The sequence below is a fragment of the Anas platyrhynchos genome, chromosome 1, assembly GCF_047663525.1.
Source record: "Anas platyrhynchos isolate ZD024472 breed Pekin duck chromosome 1, IASCAAS_PekinDuck_T2T, whole genome shotgun sequence".
Classification (NCBI taxonomy): Eukaryota; Metazoa; Chordata; class Aves; order Anseriformes; family Anatidae; genus Anas; species Anas platyrhynchos.
Window position 1 is genome coordinate 107,955,035 of NC_092587.1, and position 21,662 is coordinate 107,976,696.

Sequence of the window (21,662 nt, forward strand, 5' to 3'; positions counted from 1 at the left end):
GAGTTATATAAGACAGAAATGCATAGGATTGCTTCTCCAACCTTAGAAGGGAACATTTGCAAACCATTTTACCAAAGCATTAATACTTTTGATGAGGGAGCTTATCTACACACAGACTGAGTAGTAAAGCTAAATGAATAGACTCGCCCTTTTCCAAGGCATTTCCTTGGCACCCTTCTGTCACATGCACGTGAGAACTCATAGAAATCATATTTAAAAATACTACTGCTCTGTTGTGCATGGACTAGGGTGCTACCTCCTGCTTTGAGCTGACACTCTCTTCTCCCATAACAAATGCACATGATATTCCACACATGATTTTTCTGTGTTATTTACTATACATGGCAGTCAAATATTATTTAGTGTTACTTGAATTAAAAACAAAAATAAATCGGAAAAAAAAAAAAACACAAAAACAACAGGACACCTCTTCAGTTTCTATCCACATCATATGCAATGACCAGATACCTGCAAATAATACTTATACTGGGAAAAGGAAAGAGGAGGGAATTCAACTTGCAAATTACAAAGGACAAAATATAAAGATGCAGCAACTTAGGGTATTTTGCTGTTTGGAACATTTTTTTGTCATAAAGGGCAACTACACAAAGCAGCAGGATTAGTTTCCCAGCCCCAAGCTAAGTGCCCACAAATTTACCTCTGACAACCTCTTCCACAGACTCTGTAGTTGTGGTGGTAGTGGTTGCAATGCTGGTAGTTCTTTCAGTTGCTTCCTCATACTCTTCCTCTGTCTCTTCAATTTCATCACCATCACCATCGTCATCGTCATCATCAGCATCTTCGTCTTCCACAACAGTTAACTCTTCATCTTCCTCTGGCTGTTCTTCTACTACCTTATCATCACTAAATGAAGAAAATGATAATGATGTGTCAGCAACAAAATGACTTCAAGGTGGTGAGAACATTTTGTTTGGAAACACTGTAAGGACAGGAAGGTACCTGTTTCTCCCTCACCCCACCCTTAAGTAAAAAAAAAAAAAAAAAAAAAAAAAAAAAAAAAAGAATCAGTGAGAATCAGTGATGCTGGAATGTCCCACTGAAATCAGAAATGCTTGAAAAAAAAGAAAAGCTAACATTAGCAATGCTGTGAGAAACCTAGCAAGACGCCAGACTGGAACTCCTCCTTGTACACAGGGACGGAAAAAAGAAACCCTGTCAGCAATGCTGTATTTTGACAGCTGAATAACACTCCAAATACACTTGCTTCACGCTGCCATCAACAAATCAATTTGTATTTTGAAAGAAGCTCAAATTAGCTCAAAATGCACTCAGCTCACATGCACATGAAAGCGAGAGAGTTCCTCTGGATTTTCTCACTCAGAAGTCAGCTTACCCAAAGGCTTGCTGTGGACTACCCTGCTTGACACTCACAGAGGACAACTCAGTGTCAAATCAAGCATCCAGCTGACCTGTAATTCTCTACAGTGACTGATTTTTTTCATCCTGTTGTCAAAATAGTACTCTGTGAATAGAAAAGCCACTTCTAAAGGAACTGTGCACAGAGCTGTCTGCTTCCACAAGGTTCACTCAAAAGACAACATCTGAAACCTGTAAACTTTTTTGGGGGGAGGGAGAGGACAGTTCATATACACTCATGCTTCAGCTGACTGCTGCTAGCTCTTCTCTTTGCAGTTTTATCTTCTTTGGGCACCTCAAAGCAGACAACAGACATGACAGACTCAGCATGACAAGCTCGGCTCAGCTGTGCTGCGGTGCCAACGCTGCTGGGGCCTCTGTGGCCTGCAAGGCCTCTGTGAACACCGACGGTACTACACCAAGCTGCCGCGTGCAGCAGGGAAAGGCATTCACCCCTGGGCTCATGAAGAAAACTCAAACCACTCAGCTAAATCTTGCCGTATATCACAGCTGCTTTAAATGATAATTCACGTAGATACCTAAAAGCCCAAGGACCTCAATCAGTCTTGGACAATATGAAGGAATACTGCAGTCGGCTGTCAAACATGTTTGGTGGCCTAACGTGTCAATCATTTGCTGGGATCATTCTTAATGCTGAATGATATACAGGCAACAGGCCAAAACCCATACACTTACTGACTGCTACTGTGACTTTTGAAAGGCTTCCTAACACAGCGCCAGCTGTAGTAAGGTCTCAGGTTTGTTAGGCTGATCTTCTACTTGAAATTCACTACTAATGAGTAAATTGCTTTTAAATATTCAAACATGCAGCGACTTTTTGTCACCATCATACACATGAGGTTTTGCATCTTTTTTTCATGGCATCGCATATGCTTGAACAGCCTTTTATTTGAAGTTAACAACTTGCCTCCTTCACCTCGATTTGAAGACTAAGCCTGCAACATTTCACTTTACAATATGTTCTCTAGTACAACTTTGAAAGTAAACTCAGAGCAAAGAAGAGGACAGTAAGATATTTTTAATAGGTTGTGAGGAAGAAGCTGGGAAATAGTGATAGAAATCTTGCATGCCACAAGACTTGCTTCTAGGAAAAAGTTAAGACTCTGCAAACAAGTGTGCATTCTCTGTTCCTCACCCCCAAAGATATCTGGCCACCCAAAACACAGCAGTGACTTAAAAGTAATAATGAAACTTTTCATTTGGTGAATCGTAGGCAGGTTACAAAAATGTGTGTAGTAAGAGCCAACTTACAGAAGAGCCTGAAAAAGGGATGAGCTGTTCCCAATTTACATGGGAAAGACGGCAAAAGTGGCAAAACCACCAGGTTCTTTTTAGTTTCTTGTTTTCGAAGAACTGGATAAGAAATTTCAGCACCTTCACAGTATGGCTTTCCTCTAGCATTCTAATTTCATCATCTCCAAAATCTTCTGCTTAGTTCTTAGTAACTCCTTTCTGAACAACAGATTTCTTCGATTTTCATTATTAAGTATTTTGCCTTTTTACCAGCATGAAATAATTGCTATACATACACTGTCACCTTTCAATGGCCAGAGAGGGCTGGATTTCTAAATTCTAGTATCTGTTTCTGATCTCCAGGTTAATGAACTTCTAGTCTTAGCTACACACAGACATTCAAACCAGGAGTGCTGAGTATAAAACATCCAGTTTTTGATCAAGAGCATCAGATAGGATATGCTGTTCAACATTAAAGAAAACTGTTCTCTCTGTCTTTCTCTCCCTCACCTGAGCTAAAAATACAGAAACAAACACAGCATGCTTTAAAAAAGTGCAATTATTTTTCCTCTTCCTTTCACATAAATGATCACACTCAGATATTGGCAAGCTCATAAAGCTAAAAAAAAAAGGACAAAAAAAAAGGCAAATTAATGAAACAAAGGAAAGTCAATCAGTCACATGGAAAGCCACTTCAAAAATAATTTGTATGCATGCACCCAATATCCATCTGTTTTTAGCTACACAAAAGCAATTAACTCAGTTATGCCAGTCCCCAGCATTCTGCTGGGAAATTGTCAGCATCAAGGCGAAGCTTTCTGCTCTAAGTGTTGTGCGATGGTGACAGGAGCAGGATGAAAAGAGAATTTCTGTACGTGCTGGTTGGCCCTACCCACCATTACAGTGGACCCTGGTTTCCTCTCCACTAATTTATCAGAAGTAAATGCCTTAGTGTGGCTCACACCTCCATCCCCTTTTATGAGTTGCTCCTTGCTGGAGAGCTAGACATCTGAGACAGTAAAAAAAAGGCAGAAATAATGGAAGACTACAACAGTTGACAGGATCAGCTTCCTGAAAAAAAATTAAAAATCTTGCACAAAATTGCGCTAGAATATTTTTTCTAATTTGATCATTCCTAGAAAAATTGCATCTCTGCTAGCAAAATAAATTGCAAGATTCAAATCACAAGAGTAGCATTTCACAGGATTTAATTTTTGCAAGTTACGAAAAAAGGACATAATGAAAACAGAGTAAAAATGGTTTTACCCTAAATTTTGATACCTAAATGGAAGAGTGAGCCTTGCTAAATATTTAAAGAAATAAGATGCCTGAAAACAGGCTTAGCAAGTTCATTTCCCTATTAAACAGGTTTTTAAAACTCTCATTGTGCAGAAACGTGTTGCTATGTTGAGGTTCTAAGGGAGCACTCCTGTCTCTCTTGAAAAGTAATTATTTTCTCAGCTATTTTATCTACAAAGATGAGTTAGTATCCTTCCTTATTAGCACTGTTGTTCAAAGAAAAGGGGAAGGAGAGAAGTGCTTTTACACATTCTTAATAAGATTTTCCTTCAACGAAGCTGAATACCAGAAAATAACTGGACTTGCAGTAGTCTGATGATTTTATCATGCCCAGCTATGCAGCACAGTATCAGAAGCCAAACTGTATGAATACACAACAGTGAGGGACATATCACAGTAAGCTCTAACAGTAAAAACAGCAATAGCTTTACATTAGAAATCAATGCTAGCTCACTAAGTCACTTGCTCCTAAGATTCAATCGCAGTAACCATGTACAGCAATGCAAGCAGATGTCCACGTCTTCTCAGAGCCCGCAGCAGTTAGGACACGTGAGAAAAGCAGTAATACCATACTGTAGCTTAAGAACACTACTCAAGGGCCAGGGGCCACTGGGAAAGAGGGGGAACTGCAGTAGTTGCCCCCGAATTTGCTAGGAAGGGAAATTTGAGCCTTATTCTTGAAGACAGGTTTAGTATAAAAAACATGAAATCTTGATGTACTTCTGCCACAAAGATAGGAGGTGGAATTGACATTTTTAATACCACAGAAGTACTAATTCTTGTAATAACATGAAAAATTATCCTTGGTTTTGTTTCTTTGGACGTGATCTCTGTTACTATCCAGGGTCTTCTACAAAGAATATGCACATGACAGAAACAACAGAGTAGTGAAGTTATACTTCAACTTTTGGACTGAAGCATCAACTTTACAAACTGGGACAAGAACCTCCCTGCTGCGCAGTGCATAAAGCTCTCTTTCTCCACGTCATGATAAATGCTTCGGTACCATTTCACTTGTCTCCAGCAGCAGCACCACAGTGCTGTTTTCCCAGACACCGTGTCTAACTTGTGCACACTGCTCACCTCAGCGTTCAGTTTAAATCCACCATTTTCAGACGAAAGTCTACTACAAGATGAATGTGGATGCTAAGATTTTTCTCACAAGTCTTGAGAGTTTTATTTAATATATGTAGCAGACATGCTAACTTCCTGTTATTATTATTACATTTTACCCTTTATGGTTAACAAGTATGAGTCAATCTTGTTTCTTCTGGAATCACAACATCTTGACAGCTTTTTCATATATTCCCTCGATACCATCCCAGCCTGGGTTTTATTAGCACCACAGACTGCAGTGTCTCGTTTACAAGATATTGTTGACATTTCGCCTTAGCTTAGTGGTGCCAGTGACAGGATTTTTCAAAGGCTGTTCAAAAAAATTATTTGATACAGTGACAATTTCACAGATTTGCAAAGCCATATTATCATCATCTGAATTTAACAGTTCAGCAGTAAACAATGGAGAGGTAAATTCTTAGGCTTGAATGAAGCCAGGAAAATATTTGCAATCCCCACATACAACATTAGCGTATCTCATTTTCCTGTCAGCAGACTTCTTGCAAGCAGAGCTAGCGCTTTCCTTTAGTGGTGGACTATGGTGGAGTCACCATGCTTTTGAACCTTCTGCTTCAATCTCCGCACGGATGGGATATTAAAATCCAATCCCTTATCATGAAAATAACGCTTCCCCCAAGCATCCAAGCAGTACAGTGGGTCATTAGTAGAAATCATCTACTAGGCGTGATGAAATGCAGTATTTGAAGTATGGAGGCTTCAGCACTATTTCTGATGCTGCAGGTACAGTGGAGTTGCAGGCATCCCTAAGAAGTTATCAGTTCCATTTCAAACACTGATTTAGATAAAAACTTATCAATGACTCCAAAAGGCATATTTCTGTTTTTAAAGCACATACCACTGTATAGCCCCTGCCAGGATGCACCCAGGCATATAGTTACAAACAATGTTTACACCACAGTTTTATTAATGTATATTTAACAACTTTATTTTCTTAATCCATCACGTTAGCAAGAACTGACACCAATGTATTGTTTATTCACTTCACACAAAATCGTGCATGGTCCTGTTATTTCTTGAAGACAAAACTACAGGACAAGTAAAGGAAAGCAAAGGAAAAGTGTATTGATACTCCTTGCTGTTCAAGAAAAGAGAAAAGCTAGTAGATTAAAATTTCATTTTAGTATTCGAAAAACCTACAATAGGGACAAAGGAAGAATACAAATAAAAAGAGCAATTAATTTTCTGTCTAACTATGCGTCAGGACTCCTGGGACTGCGGCATAAGCTACATTTTAAGAGGACAATTCTGTCTGTAACTATTACCTTCAGACAAAAATTTGGCAAAGCTTTCAATTAAGGATAACATAAATGAGGACTAATAATTGGTTTGGGCGAAGTGCCTCACCTTTGTCTGCAGTAAACTCTCATCCGTTTGGATGTACTTAAAGCACAATTTTGACAAATAACAACTTGAACAAAAACACACTCCATCACTGGGTGTAAAAAGAATGAAAAGGTGTGAAAGACGGGTGTTTTGAAATCCAGAAAGATTAGTGTTCACAACACTTTTGCAAATAGACTCCCTCTGGACTGTGTTTTTTACCAGCCACCAAGACTGAGCAAATAGCTGGGGAAAAGCTAATTCCAGGAGAAGAACCAAATCAAGAGTAGTATCAAGCTGCAGTCTGCCTACAGAGAACGAGGCCATAGATGTTGGCTCTAGACAGCTGAGGGAATTAATACAGGAGAAGCGGCTGCTGCACGTAACCTGCAGCCTGTGCCCTTCCAGCCCAACGGGCCGAGCTGAGGGCAACTGATGCAACCATAACCTTTACAGCTCTGCAGGTGCCATCGTCCCACTTTCCAGGATCTTGTGCTTCTCTATAGCCTCTGTAACCTCTGCAGCTCCCTTCAAATGAACTGCAGGAAACCTGTGATGGGACCAGCTTGTCAAGTACTCAGCCTGGGCCTAAGCACAAGAGTGGTTTAGGCCCTAACTTTGGGCCTAAATCACTCTTGTGGTTTCCACCACAAGATTAGTGATAAGCACAGATACTCAACCCAGTATACAGGAAACCTCCAAGTACAAAGTTCTTTAAATGTGGGAGTGGGAATGGCAGATCCAGCTGCGAACCTCTACCCACATTTGGACTACTGCTTATAGAAGAAAACGCAGAAGAGAAACACAAGGCCAACTACAAGAGTGCAGCATATGCTTGGAATCCAAACAGGAAGATGGGTGGACCTGACCCAGCCTAATTACCGGGTTTTTGACTAAAAGCAAATCAGAAAGCTAATGGGCAAGGAACTAAATTTGTTCTCAACCTGCTCTACCTAACGTTTATCCAAAACTTGTTTTGACTGGAGGATGAGATTTCTCATGAGGCAGGTTTGAACCCACTCATCGCATTCCTCTGAATGGTGCTGCTTATGAAACACATGAGACAACACAGGAACCACCTAAAGGTTAAAACAAAGCCAATGGGGCACTTGGGCATATGAGCATTCACATCACTGTACCTTTGAATAATTAATTTGACTTTCGTACGCTAGCTTACTTCAAGAAACAGGTACTAGCTGTGTGAAACCAAACATTGAGGGAGTAAAGTTAAACAAGCACTATCATGGTGATTTTGTGTGGGGTGGAAGAGGGGAAGTTAAAACCAAGTGTGAAATGAAGATTTCAGCATTCACCTTGAAAGTCCAAGAGTAGGGAGTTACACAACAAATGCCAATATCCCTGTCAGTATTGGGGCAGGGTGGGGGAAACAGCAAGACAAGAATTAAACTGTGCTGCAGTTGTGAGATCAGGCATGGTGCCAGGAAAGACAAGCGTTATGCCAGACCCCAGTCTATGTAACAGATCTTTTAAATGGCTTATTGGCACTGAATTCCGGAAAATTACAGTGATTTACAGAATTGAAAGTCTGACCCACAAGGTACCTCAGCAATAATGTTTCTGGTCGCCTGGTAAGTGACCACAAAAGGACAAACCGCTTAAAAACCACCTTGGTTATTTTCATTAGGGATGGATTAAACTATGCTAGTAAATCAGGTATCTTAAAGCGAGAAGAAACAATGTGATATTTGACACATCCAAACCTGACTTAAGGTACAGTTAAAATGTTAAGAACAGGGGCACCTTCCATTGCACAGTAAGTCAGGATGAGCAAATCACATTGTCTAGCATTTTTCAGGCATTAATTTTGTCACTTTCAATTCTTTTCCTTTTTGCTTTCCCTTACTTCAGGGGTTGCAATTATATATATTTTCACATTCCCTAATAGAAAAAAAAAAAGAAATTAGCTATTTCATGAAGTGTCACATAGACTGCTTTTGAGTTCTTAGACCTTATCAAACAACTGAATTATGTGCTTCTAACCATTTCTCTCCTCTTTCTAATATTACTGCTTTTTTTTTAAACCTTTATGTATAATAACAATAGCAAAAATATGCTGGGTTTCATTAACTTTGGTAGAAACCATGAAAAGTTGCACTAAAGATCTTTTAATTTAATTTTTGAATAGAACACACAAAGAAAGGCAAATACAAATTCCTTGCCCTATTCCCTCAGAGAGACACATTTATCTTTTCCCCCCACAAACAAACATGAAGGTATAATTTTTACCATTATATATATTTTTTTTTTTCCACAGCTGACTTGCTTAAAAAGATAAGAGGTAGCATGTAACATTTGAACAACTGCATTGGTAGAAGGTACCTGCTGACTGATACACAAGAATACTTTTCCAAAACGAACCTAGCTTAATCTCTGAAACAATGCCTTTGCAAGTATTACTGTTCTCACATTTTCCTCTGGAAAATGGTAGATTCAGCAAGAAGTATTTTGTTTTTTTAAAGAAGGTCAGAGTAATGTATTTAACCCATATTCTTTCCCATTTTCTTTATTTATACTAAACAGAAACTCAGAACTAGAAAAGTAAATGTATCTACAAATGCACAAAATCCACTAGGTTCACAAAGCCTTCTGACATTTAATAAATATTAAATTCAAAATCCTGCTACTAGAAGAACATTAGGACTGAATGTGATGGGAGACAGCAGAGTGTAGGTTGTCTGTGCAGTCCTGTTTGAGCCAGCTTGAGAATCAGCAGAAAAACTATCTATTATGTTTGTTTCCACCCCACCTCTGCCATACTCAGAAGGCACTATATTCAACATCTCTTTGTCCAACCTGTTCCCCTATAGCTTATTTAAGGTACACAGTGTGAACTCTGTACCAAATAAAGTACTTGCCTCTGTGGAACTCACCACCTTGGTACCCTCACTTGGTAACTACAGGGTCAAACTACAAGAACGTCTTTGTTTTACAATTGGGAAAGCAAACAAAAAGTACCAGAAGCATGTAATAACTCTGGATGTTTAACTTAAGACATTGCATAACACTTTACAGAGAATGTGCCATCTATGCTTCCTAAACACAGCAGCCACTAGCAGCTTCTCCAAGTGGCCAGAAAGCCTGCAGAGCACATCATCTCCACTCACGCAGCCAGAAAAAAGCAGAGGGCAGCATTCATACCAAGCTTTTCATAGCAGCCACAAGATGCCAAGCCTAATGGAAGACTTCCATGGCAGAAGTTACTGTTTTAACCTTTTCTTCTTCACTCAAGTCACAATTTTTCTTCGGCAGTGATCAAAATAGAGATCCCACGTGAAAAATGGCATTATCTATCATGCCATCAGAGCTAAAACACCTGAATTCAAGATTAAAAACCTCTTCTCTCAGAAAAAAAAAAATATATATATATACTTGGTGTTTCATCCATGCATTCAGATGTAGTGTTTGTTAGAAGGCAAAGAAAAAAACAGTTAATACAGAAAATGCTTTACTACACTATGCTTGTAATAGCATAGCCTCACAAGAGGAGGAATTCCTACATTTCCACAAAACACCCTATCACTGCTTTCTTGTTTCTAGTACAGACCACAAAGCCAACCTACATCACTGAAATGTAAAACAAAGCAGGAACCGCTGGCTAACTTTATGGAGGGATACACAGCTACGAATTCACTGGCATGCAGTCATGCTGGTGTGATAATACATGTTGAAAAACCCAGCTGCAAAGTTCTCACTTCCAACTTTTTTCATAAAGCATAAAGGGCACAGTGCTTGAAATGGGACGGTATATATCATTATTTCACAAGAACATCTCAAAATATCTAGTAGAGGTATCAGAAGGATTTATTGAATTGATTGCTACATAAATATATATATAGAGAGAGGACCTCTCTCTCTCCAACATTTCAGTCATTACAGGTGACAACATTTTTGCTTATAAAGCTTTTGCTTATTACTTAAGGAAAATGCTGTTGCTGATTACTCTGGTTTTTGAGGTCAGAAAACTGTAACCGTTCTTTGGAAATCTACTATGTATTGAACAGACAAGTCTGATGCCATTAAGCTCCTGAAAAAGGCTCAACATTCACATAAGTCATATAGGTGGTTTGCAGAGCTAGCAAACTGCTTTCTTAAGGGGTCACGAAAGCCTGGCTATATCTTACTCATCACTTCCTCAATTAAATTAATTCTCTGCACCCATAGCCTCATCCATCACTTCAGTTAATGCTTTATACTCAAATGGTGATTAGATTTGCCAACTCAGCATCGCTGTAATTACCTCTCAAAGCAATGTGCTGTTTCATCAATTCCATTTGAACATTACTTGTCCTAAGAAGAAATCCAAAAATTACCAGTCTTTCTAGAGTCATTAACACTCTTGTGTGTCTATGCTTTCTGAATTTCATTTTAATAACCTTTACATGAAAAAGGGGGAAAAATATTGCTATTAATAAGACATCATGAATTACCCAAATACTAAGAAATTGCCTACATGAGTGTTAGAAACAATTAATGTAAGAACATGAGACACCAAATACATTAAAAGTGTATAGAATATGCTCATAGGACAAAATACTTCAAGAGATATTCATCATAAGCAGTAATATTATGCCAGTAATTTGATGATACCTGAAATTCATAAAGAAAAGCAATTAAGTTTTATCATTAGAATGCTTATTCTTAATACTTACTCCCCCAAATGAATTTAGTTTCTCTAAATTTAGTGATTGACAATCGCTGTAGCACAAAGTTCACCTATGATTCTATGATTCTATTTCAACCACTGATGTTAATCTACACTGAAGGCAAACTTGGGGCCAAAGGCAATTAAAAATAAGCATGTTTTTAATTCCTTATATTCATGTTAGAGCACTGACTTACAATTAGGAACAATTTCTATTAGGACAGCTGAGGAGGCCACTGCCTCTGGCTGCATCCCTGCTCCTGTCTCACAGATGACTGAGCTCGCCATGAAACAGATCCTGCACCACTGCAATAGCACGCCACTGCTGCCATGAGGTTCAGTTTCTTTAACTTTGCAGGGGTACAAACCGCCTGCAGCTCAGTCAGCACAGATGGAAAGAAGGAAATCTTTTTTTATCAATCCAAAAGCAAGTCATTTCCTGCTTTTAAGTCAGAACCTGCAGTCCAGACCCTTTGTTAGCTTCAGTCTGGTTTAGTTTTACTAGCATCTGGGGAGTGGAGGTGGTGGTGATTTTTTTTAAATAATCATTTAGGAGATTTCCACTGGAGGATTTCTCACTGACATTTCAGAAATTGACTTTCCAATTTAATGAAAAAGCTTACATCAAAGAGAATTCATTGTTGTTTGTTTTAATGTGATTAATAAGATGGCTTGAAAATAGATGAATACTCAACCGAGACAAAATGAATGTTAATTTTCTTTTTCCTCCAGTGACTGTGTTTCAAATGAAGAATTTAGCTTCGGTACCTTCCTTTTTCTTGATCAATACCACTTTTTTCAGCTTTACAATAGCAAAAGCTTCAGGATGCCAGTTATCCTATTTCTACATTTTTAAGACAAATCTTCTGAGCTCAGAGCTGGCCCCAGTTAAGCTACTGATTTTTGATTAGATGTTGCAGGACAATGTTAACAGTAAAAGCGATGGGAGAGGAGGAGGAAAGAACAGACAAGACCCAAAATGCCACAAGATGCTAGCATGTGTATAAGCGAACTGGTAGAAATCAGGGATTTAAGAAGCAGTAAGGACCTCAAGGAATGTCAGTCTCCAAGTACTCATATTTCTCTGCCAGCGGTTCTCCACCACCAGCCAGCAGGCCGGGCCTGCCTTCTCCTCAGGCCTGCAGCACTCCCCAATCTCATGAGGATGCTGGTGCTCCAGCTCCTGTGCCATCGTTGCTACACGGGTGCTATCGCACATAGGAGCTGGCCTTGCTGTGGAAACATTATGGGGAAGGACACCTGGCTGCTGGCTGCCAGCACAAGACGCTGCCCAAGGCCCATCCAACAAGGCTCTCTAGGGAAGCGACACAGAAACCTCTCTCTGAAATGGGAGGAAGCAACGTGTGTGGACACCACCACCTGCACCTTCCAGTTTTGCCAAACGAGCTTTTCTCCATGTTGGAGCTGTGTTTGTTTCTTCCAGCTTTAGTTCAAATGCCAAAGAGTGAAGTACTGGCAGGATTTGTAGATAAGGAAGATTAATAAAAAGTAACTAAGATCTCCCTCATCAACTAATATGCAGGGGGCAGAAATACGTCCCTATCAAATAATCCCTCGAAAGGCTTGTCTTTCCTGCTCTATTTCTGAAAGCATTTTCTGGAGGGATGGATGGATCTGTGTATGTGAAGAGATGAGCAGGAGAAACAGAAGGGTGAGGGGGACAAAGGGAGATGCAAAGGGGAGAAAAGGGACACGAGGATTTCATGTTTTGGACAGTCCTTGTAGATGAACAGCCCAAGTGCAGAGAACAGTAAAGAGCAGCCACACCATCTGCAGCTCTGTATCACAACTAAAACATTGGCTGCTTCATGGCTCTTGCTTGCATGAAATCTCCCACTGCTCTGTGATGCAGAGACCCAGACAAAGGGAGTTAAGCAGGAGCTAGTCAGAGTTACACTTACAAAAGGGAAGACAATTTTCCAATTACAGCAATGGCAAAAGCCCATAAAATTGACTTTTAAAATTACTATACTGACTCTTGTATACTCATCACCTTTTACCTATTAAATTTGCTTGCTATGTGTCACTGTTTAGACTCGGGAATTTTTCATAAATATTTCCGCAGGCAGACATCCAAATTGCTTGTCTGGCCTGCCTAATTTATGTCAAGTCAGTAGCATAACATACCATGAGGACTTAGTGTGTTACTGCAGCAGGTCAGGGCACTTTATGACCGTGGCCAATTTAAATGCACCTTGTGACAGTCTGATTTGATGACAACACTCCAGAGAATTTCCATTGTAGCTCATTTGATGCTCAGGTTAACTTGCAGGCATTTATGAAGGGAAGACAGTAGGTAAAACATGTATTGACATCTTTGTACAACTTGTGTCATAAAGACATAAAAAGAGCTAGAAAGTGAAAGAAATTAAAGGTACAGTTCCTCTGTGTCATATGAGAATCTTTGTAAAATTATTCAGCAAAGCAATTTTGTCAACCCCTGTGACTCCTCTTCCCCAAATGCTCTAACAAACTGACAATTAAAGCATAGGGTCTCACCTGGAAACAATTCAGTGTAACAGCCACACATACTATTCTGCTTTCACCATTAGGAAAAAAAAGGCTGGTTTTAAAAGCCTTTCAGGATTTCTTGGATTATGGTTGAAGGAGGCAATTAAGAAAAGTCAGTTTTTCCAGATGCCTACCACTGACAGAAAAAAAAAAACGCACATGTTCTTTAAGAAATTAAAAAAAAAAAAAAAAGAAAAAAAGAAAAAAAAAGATGTAGTGTTTTAACAACTACTTTTGCAGCATCCAGGACATGACCACTCACCCTTAAGGTCAGTCTGTTACAGCCTCACAAAACCAGAGTACAACGTGACCACCATGTTATATAGCACAAATTTTTATTTGGGTCTTACTTCGCAGATGTCTGACTTTCAGCATGAAGTGGACTCAACCCCTTCGGATTATTTATTTTAGTTTAAAAAATCTACTCTATTAACTATCCTAAGGGCAGGTATGAACAAACCATAAAACTCTGCCTGGCAGAAGTTTATGAGGAATTGTAAACCAAGCCCTTATAATACACACTAATCCCCACAACATGACATTTAGAACACTCTCCAAATCATTAAATCAGGCTGAACATACATTAAATACGCTGAACAGACAAAGTTAATTTGGCCCAACCTGCCAAGGGAAAAACAATGAGAAAATTAAATCCTGTATTTTGGATCTTGAAAATAAATTCAGACAGTCTAGAAAAACAAGGTCTAACTGAAGCTAAGGAACTATCTTGTGCTTCTGAGCATGGGACTAATATCCTGAGGAAAAGCTTTCTACACACCCCCTCAACAGTGAGCCACACTGCCTCTCAGTTACCCTGATGTAACAGAGAGATAAATGACACCAACCTCTTCTCCAGGTGGAAAGGAAAGCCTGGGAGGTCTCATATACGGTGATGAGAAGGGGCATGTTTGAGACAGATGTAGCCAGAAAATATGGAAGTTTTTAGCTCAACCCCCACTCCTGAAGATGTCTGGCCTTGGACATCAAGGATGCCAAAGCTCCTAACAAGTGTCCAGGTACGGGCAGGAGGCCATGAGGCTGCGCTGAGTCTCAAGGGCTGCCAGAGCTTTTAGGTCATTTGACTGAATTGTAGCTATAAATGGAGATCTCTGCAGCTTTACTGAAAGTCAGCACCTGCATCTGGCTGTCCCTCAGGCAGTCTTCAAGGTAAGTTTTAATTAAAGGTGTGGATAACAGCAAGGAACGCCACCACTGAAAACGCTTGTGACCTCTTAGTCAGAGTTGCACGCTATTTCAGGACAAGCACGATGTGACATCATTTCAAAAGCACGGGTGGATCCTGCCTTTTGGCCTCGCAAACTCAAGGGGGGTGGGCCACATCCTTCAGAGCAGCACACCCTCCATCTTTTTCCCAAGCACTTCCAACAAGCAATGTCACGAGGCAAGCCGTGTCCTTTCCACTGGTGGTCAAAGGCGGGGTGGGATGAACGTCCACCTGTGACAACGCGGCAGCACAAAATGCCTCCACACACCCTGATGGCACAGGTCACAGACTGAGGAGCAAGAAATATGCAGTCCTGCAGCCTGTGTGATAGCAACAGGATGGTTTCTGCCCCAGTGGGAGGAGTGGGCCATGCTCTGATGGACCACCTGCTGACTCCCAACACTGAAGACACCAAGATACCCATGGCAAAAGCATCCACAAGGCCCTACTTGTACGACAGAACCCAACCACACAGGTAGACCTTAAGGGAACAACAACAGAAAAGTAAACTGGAAGAAAGAGCTACTACTGAAGTACTCATGTACTACTGGAAACTGAGTTCTAGCCTGAAATCCCGACTTTTGGGTAGAAATGGAAAAACAAATCAGCCCAGTAAGAGCTGCTTCAGAAATGCTGTGGCACGCCAGCCACAAACCCAGGCCAGTGTGGAAGGCTTTGGATTGAAACAAATATTGTTAATGTAAGATCACCCATTTAAGATTAAAAATACAAACTTCAGGGAACACTTCAAACGGAGTTGCTTTAATAGCATAAAATACTGGGAATTTAGCACTGGAAAATAACCCCCTACTTTTCACTTCCTTTCTCCCTCACAATCAGCTTAGGACTAAGGCATACATATATAGACACACACACAAACATATGTTTATATGTGTATGGCTATATATATATATATAAGTATACAAAAATATACAAAAAAAAACAAAAACTACCACCTACTGCTGCATGAGATTTATTTATTTTTTAATGACTAAATTTCAAGAGGATTTCTGGCTCCAATACACACAGAATGAATGCAGTTGGGAACCTGAAGAGGCAGCAAGAAATATGAGTGAGTCAGTGTAAGGGAACTACAAATTGCTTGGCTCTTCATCTGCAGTTGAAGTACAAGTGCCCAGTAAAAGGATCCTGTCATTTTCTTTTTGCATGCATGTCTATGGGAGGGGAAGAAAACAAGGGGGAAAAAAGGCAGTATTTACTTGGAATTTTGGAAATTGATTCAAATGCAATTCCAGTTCCTATTCATGGAGTATACAAAATACTGAAATTATTCTTTAACTACTCTCTTCACAGATCAAACTGCTTCAAGAGGAACAAAACAGACTAGAATAGTAAAGTAAATATTCAGTGATACACATGAAAAAACAGAAATAAATGGTCTTTTAACCAAAACTTTTATATACACCCTTGTGTGCTCTTCTATTTAAAATATTTTAGGAATCTTTGAGCAGATATAAGAAAAATTATATATATATACTATAACTGTATATGTTATATAGATAAATAAATCAGGTACTAGATAAGAGATCTCATATAAAATCTGTTTTATACATTTCTGTATCTGTCATATATATATGAGGGAAAAAGCAAGGGGGTATGAAGTCTGCACTCATTTCTGACCCTAAGAGAGTATTTTCCAATCAAAGGTTAAACAAAACACAGGGAGCTGACAGGGCAACAGTACAAAGGTTGGTTTACAAATCCCAACAAAAAGGTTATAAATTGCAACATTTTGACAACTGTTGGAAATATAAGTCAGAAAAACCCCTAAACATGTCAAGACAGAAGACACAATGTTGCCTTATGTAGGTTTCTTAATCCAACAGCCCAGACAATTTACTCCTTTATGAGACAAAACCAGAAATAATAATTTTAATAGATTTAACTCATTCTGTTTTTCACGAAGAACTCTTCCCTGCCATAAAACAAATGCCTCATCAGGGAAGATTTAGATACCCATCATGGAGCTATTCCTAACTTTTCGTTGTCTTAATGTCTTCTCTTTACACCTAACTACAACTACTGTCCTTCACCTCTACCCTGTTCCTGAACTTGTTTTCACCTGAGTTATTAAGAATGTCCAAACTCACAAAATTTAGACCTATTAACTTTCTGCATTATTCACTTCATTTGGTCCCAGTGTATTTCCATGCTTCTCCTTGAAAATGCTTGTAATCTGTCTCAAATTTTGGATTTTGTATCACTATTTGCAAAAGACACAATATCATCACCTAAGAAGTGGTTCCTTTTCTTTCTAGCACAGTATGAAATGATCAAAGTCTATGGAGCACAAATAAAATTTCAACGCAGACCTTGATTTTATGAAGAAAACCATCTTGAAATAGTGGTTTAAATTCAGTTTCAAGGACATAAAATTGTTCATTGCTCTTACAACTGGTGCCTAAGGCACTCAACTGAGTGATATGAAAAGGTCTTGACAGGACTGGACCGCTCAATCACAACAGTCACAACCCACATTTGGCTCAAAATTAGCCTGTGTGTGCAGGAGTTGCTAAGGGCTAAAGATGAGTGCGCTATAGCCAAGTCCTTTTCCTGTCTAGGGCTGTCTTGCAAAGGAAACCTCTACACTCCATCTAGCTGTAGCATACTAATTAGTCTTATTGTCAAAGGGTAGACATCAAAACAGATTTTCTTTTGTGTCACACTTAGTAATAGCAGAAAAATATTCTTATGGTAGTGAAGACACACAGCTAACACCTAGAATAAATGAAAGCATTTCAAAACCTCCAACATTTGTCAAATGAGTATCTGCTGCAGTGCCCCCAGACTCCACAAAAAGCGACTTAGAGAAAAGTATTTGTCATTTAGAAGTCAAGAAATTATGTAATTAACCACTTTTGTTATAAATGCAGCAATACTTCTCACTGAAAAAAAAAAAAAAGATGAAGATGAAGAAAGTGCAAAAACTGTATTAGCAATAAAGTTTTATGTATGGGGGGGAGGGAGAAAGAAATGAGGGAGGGAGGGAACACGTGTTTTTTAAACATTCTAGCTGGAATTTCACTTACAAGCAGGACTTCAACACTGAGATCTTTTAGACAAATTTTTGGCATCTCTAGTAAGATGATAATAACAAGTTGAAGGGGAAAAAGCCACTCTTACCTTCCATCTGCATAGTCTGCATCTGCGCCTCCCCACCAGACATCTGAATCATCATCTTCAGCATCAGCTGAGTCAAGATTGTCACTTTCCTCTGCTAACGGGCAGCAAACGAACTCCACGCCGCGAAACTTGTCAATCCCACAGGGCAGCAGCATGCCATAGTCATGCAGATTCATACTCTTCTCACTACAGGACTACAGAAATTAAAAAAAAAAAAAATATATATATATATATATATATATATATATAAATTTTAGTGATGGAGGAAGCTGGAAAAAAATGTCACAGTCCTCAAGAAAATGTAACGGGCCACATACAGCTTTAGGCAGTTGAACTTGTTGAACAGAATGATTTCTGAATTTTGAAACATGACTTAGCGTGGTCACCTGTGCATTCACTACCTGCACTCTACGTAGCTCCCTGTCTGTGTCTGCATGACCATGGCAAGAAAGCAGCTCTTCCTTCCCCTGCCCTTTAGTCCTCGCCTTTATGGAAGGACTCCCCTCCTCCCACATACTTGGTGACTCTATATGCTCTTGCTCAAAATCTTCAGAGGACCTGCCTCAAAAACAGAAGACCCGAAGGCGGAACAATTATTTGTCTTCCTGAGGTGTTAATGCTATTAAACAGCACATTGTGAGATAGATCAACACTTAAAATTAGAATTTAGACACATGAAAGCTGGTGCCTTAAACACTATTTTTAAGAGGGCAACAGGATGGTTCATAACCAGGCAGGTTATGAATATCACCAGAGAAGGGTACTCCACATCCTCTCTGGGAAACCTGTTTCAGTGCTCTGTCACCCTCACAATAAAGATTTTCCTCATATTCAGCTGGAACTTCCTGTGTTTCAGGTTGTGCCCATTGCCTCTCGTCCAGTCTCTGGGCAACACCAAAAAGAGTCTGTCCCTGTTGTCTTAATGCCCTTCCTCAAGCTATTTTATATACATTAATAAGATCCCCTCTCAGCCTTCAAATCTTCTCTAGGCTAAACAGGCCCAGCTCTTCCACCTTTTCCTCATAATGAGATGTTCCAGTCCCCTAAATGTCTTTGTAGCTCTCCGCTGGACTTGCCCCCATAGTTCTGCGTCCCTCTTGTACTGGGGAGCCCAGAACTGGACACAATGCTCCAGGTATGGCCTCACCAGGGCTGAGTAGAGGGGCAGGATCACCTCCATCGACCTGCTGACAACCCTCTTCTGAATGCACCCTAGCATACTCTTGGCCCTCTTGACCACAAGGGCACACTGCTGGCTCCTGGAATAGTGATACAGTTCTAAAAGAAGGTAGGAAATCTAAAGGCAGATTAACATACCTCTTTAGCAACAGTATGCCAGTGCAGGTGAGTTTCACACACATCCATCCTTTCCTGGTGAAGGAACTTGCACTTATCTGGTACCAGAAGCGCATCACTCACAAACTCGCCCACTGAAAGAAGAAAAAAAAAAAAAGAATGAAAAAAAAGGTAATTATTTTGCTTCCAGAGCAGTGCAGTTTCTGAATGGTGCTTCCATTTCCATAATGCTCAAACTTTTGATTTGAAAGTAGCTCCTGCCTTTGATGCCAGAGATGTATTAGATTACGAATACGAAAACATTAGTCTAGCATAATACAGCAATTTCTACGTGCCCTCTGTGAAATGTGATAGACCCACTGAAGACACATGTGGTGCAGCGTGAAGGCAGGAGATGGTGGGATCCAGCTTCTGGAGGGGGTCTGAAGTGCTTTGAAATACTAACAGCTTTTCCAGTATAAAATAAATCTGACATTAACACATTGCTTTAAATGATTCTAGAGCATTCCTACTGAACTACAGCACTAACTGTCCACTCAGTTATTTTTGTTGATGCAGCTTCTCACTTTATTGCAACCTCATTTCATCAGCCAGATGAATTCAGATTAACTAAGAAGGCCAGTGGAGCTCAGAAGCCAGGGAACATGATGGCTCATTGATTGCCTGCCTATCCGATCAGACTGAAGTGGGAAAAAAGGCCCTTTCCATGTACAGAACCAACCAAAGAAACTGTGGTACCTTCAGCAGCAGGACATGCTATTGAAGTACATAATGCTCACAGCTTCAGCACTTATGGTTAAAAAGAAACCCAGCTAATAAACAACACGGTTTATTAGACTAACATAACTAATCCTATACAAGTCTGGCATTGCAATTAAAGAACCCAACCCCCCTGAAAAATATTTTGAAAGGAAAAATTAGGGAATGCTTTCAAGAAGTTGATATGTGGAGCAGCCCCTGCACTGTGAAAGCGCATGACTCAGCTGGCATAAATTACCAGCTCCCCGAAGCACAATTGGCTGCAAGCTCCAAAAAACTACCGTAGGTTTTAAATGCCCAAACCAAGATGGCCCAGTGGCTGCCCGCAGACAATAATGAGTTAATGAATCAGAAGGAGATTGAGCGCAAGTTTTCTGTTCGGTAGAGGGTCATCTCGGGGAGCTGATGAAACAGCCCTCGAGGCTTACAATTACAAAGCCTGTTTTAAAAATAATCAACGCCCCGCGCACTGGGGGAAAGCACAGTTCAGCAAATATATGTATAGAGCTTTGCTAATCACCCCCACGAATATTTCACACAAAGTTCCCTGTTCTACTTCAGTGCTTTTGATCTCAGGTCTTTAAAAGCCAGTTGGTTAATTTACTAGGAAAAAAAGGTTTTATTACCTTTACCGTTGCGGAACGTACTCTGTGGCTTGCCAATTATTAACAGAAATGCTTTCTAGAGGAGTCTAGAATCAGCTTGTAAAAATAACGAGTTAAAATACTTTCTGATAATCTGAAATACAAAATTTGCAGCTTTTGCTAAAAAAAATCTCTGCTGCCAGTGGTATCCAACCTAAATCCTGCACTGCAATTTGAATAAATTTACACCTTAGTTTTAGCTGTAGTCATCAAGTGGGGGACTATCCTGCCACACCCCCAAAATGACCCAGTTCACAGGAAAGGGCTAGTGCTTCCATTTAGCCAAGTGCCTGAGCACTATGCGAGCACATGGGTGTTTTTCTCACAGAGTACGTCTGCTTTGCTCTCATAGGACATAACCCTTCATGGAGAACTGCACTTGCACAGTGCCGGCTGTTCAAGCATGCAGAACATTCAGAGCAGTCTTAACATTTCTACAAAATGATAAAAATCCTGTAAAATTGGCAAATATCATGAAGTTCATTTTACTCCAGCAAAATGGACTAGATTTTATAAGCTATGCTTCTCATAATCCATTCAGTTTAACACCCTATAGCGTTGTCAGAATATTGTTGTTGCAAAACTAGAAGCCAATTAATTGTATATAGCTCACTGCTCAAAAATAATCAGAGTCACAGAATGGTTTGTGTTGGAAGAGACCTTAAAGCCCATCCCGTTCCAACCCGCTGCCATGGGCAGGGACACCTCCCACCAGACCAGGTTGCCCAAAGCCCCATCCAGCCTGGCCTTGAGCACCTCCAGGGATGGGGCATCCAGTTTCTTTGGGCAGACACTTACATTCTCGGCAGAATTAGCTTACACCATTTCAGCAAAAGGAACAAACGCTGATGTATCACTCAGTTGCACACCTCAAAAAAACTTAGGGTGGAAAGCTATACATCAGAAGTTCTGGGTGGTGTCACTAAGAAACGCTGTATGGCAACATGTAATTTTAAAAAGTGTGATTTATTTAACATAGATTAATAAACTAAAGCAACATCAGACATATTGA

The 21,662-nt window shown here is 39.9% G+C and overlaps 1 protein-coding gene across 4 annotated transcripts in view; it reads right to left on the minus strand.

Moving 5' to 3' along the window:
• The window catches only part of APP (amyloid beta precursor protein), a 213,010-nt gene that overhangs the window by 96,479 nt on the left and 94,869 nt on the right, over positions 1–21,662 (minus strand). For all 4 annotated transcript variants that reach the window (XM_038187849.2, XM_038187846.2, XM_038187842.2 and 1 more), the window contains exons 4-6: positions 19,269–19,381; positions 17,952–18,145; positions 659–864 (exon numbers count right to left, since the gene is read on the minus strand). In XM_038187849.2, the coding sequence (XP_038043777.1) occupies positions 659–864; positions 17,952–18,145; positions 19,269–19,381 (513 nt within the window). The remainder of the gene's footprint in view (positions 1–658; positions 865–17,951; positions 18,146–19,268; positions 19,382–21,662) is intronic.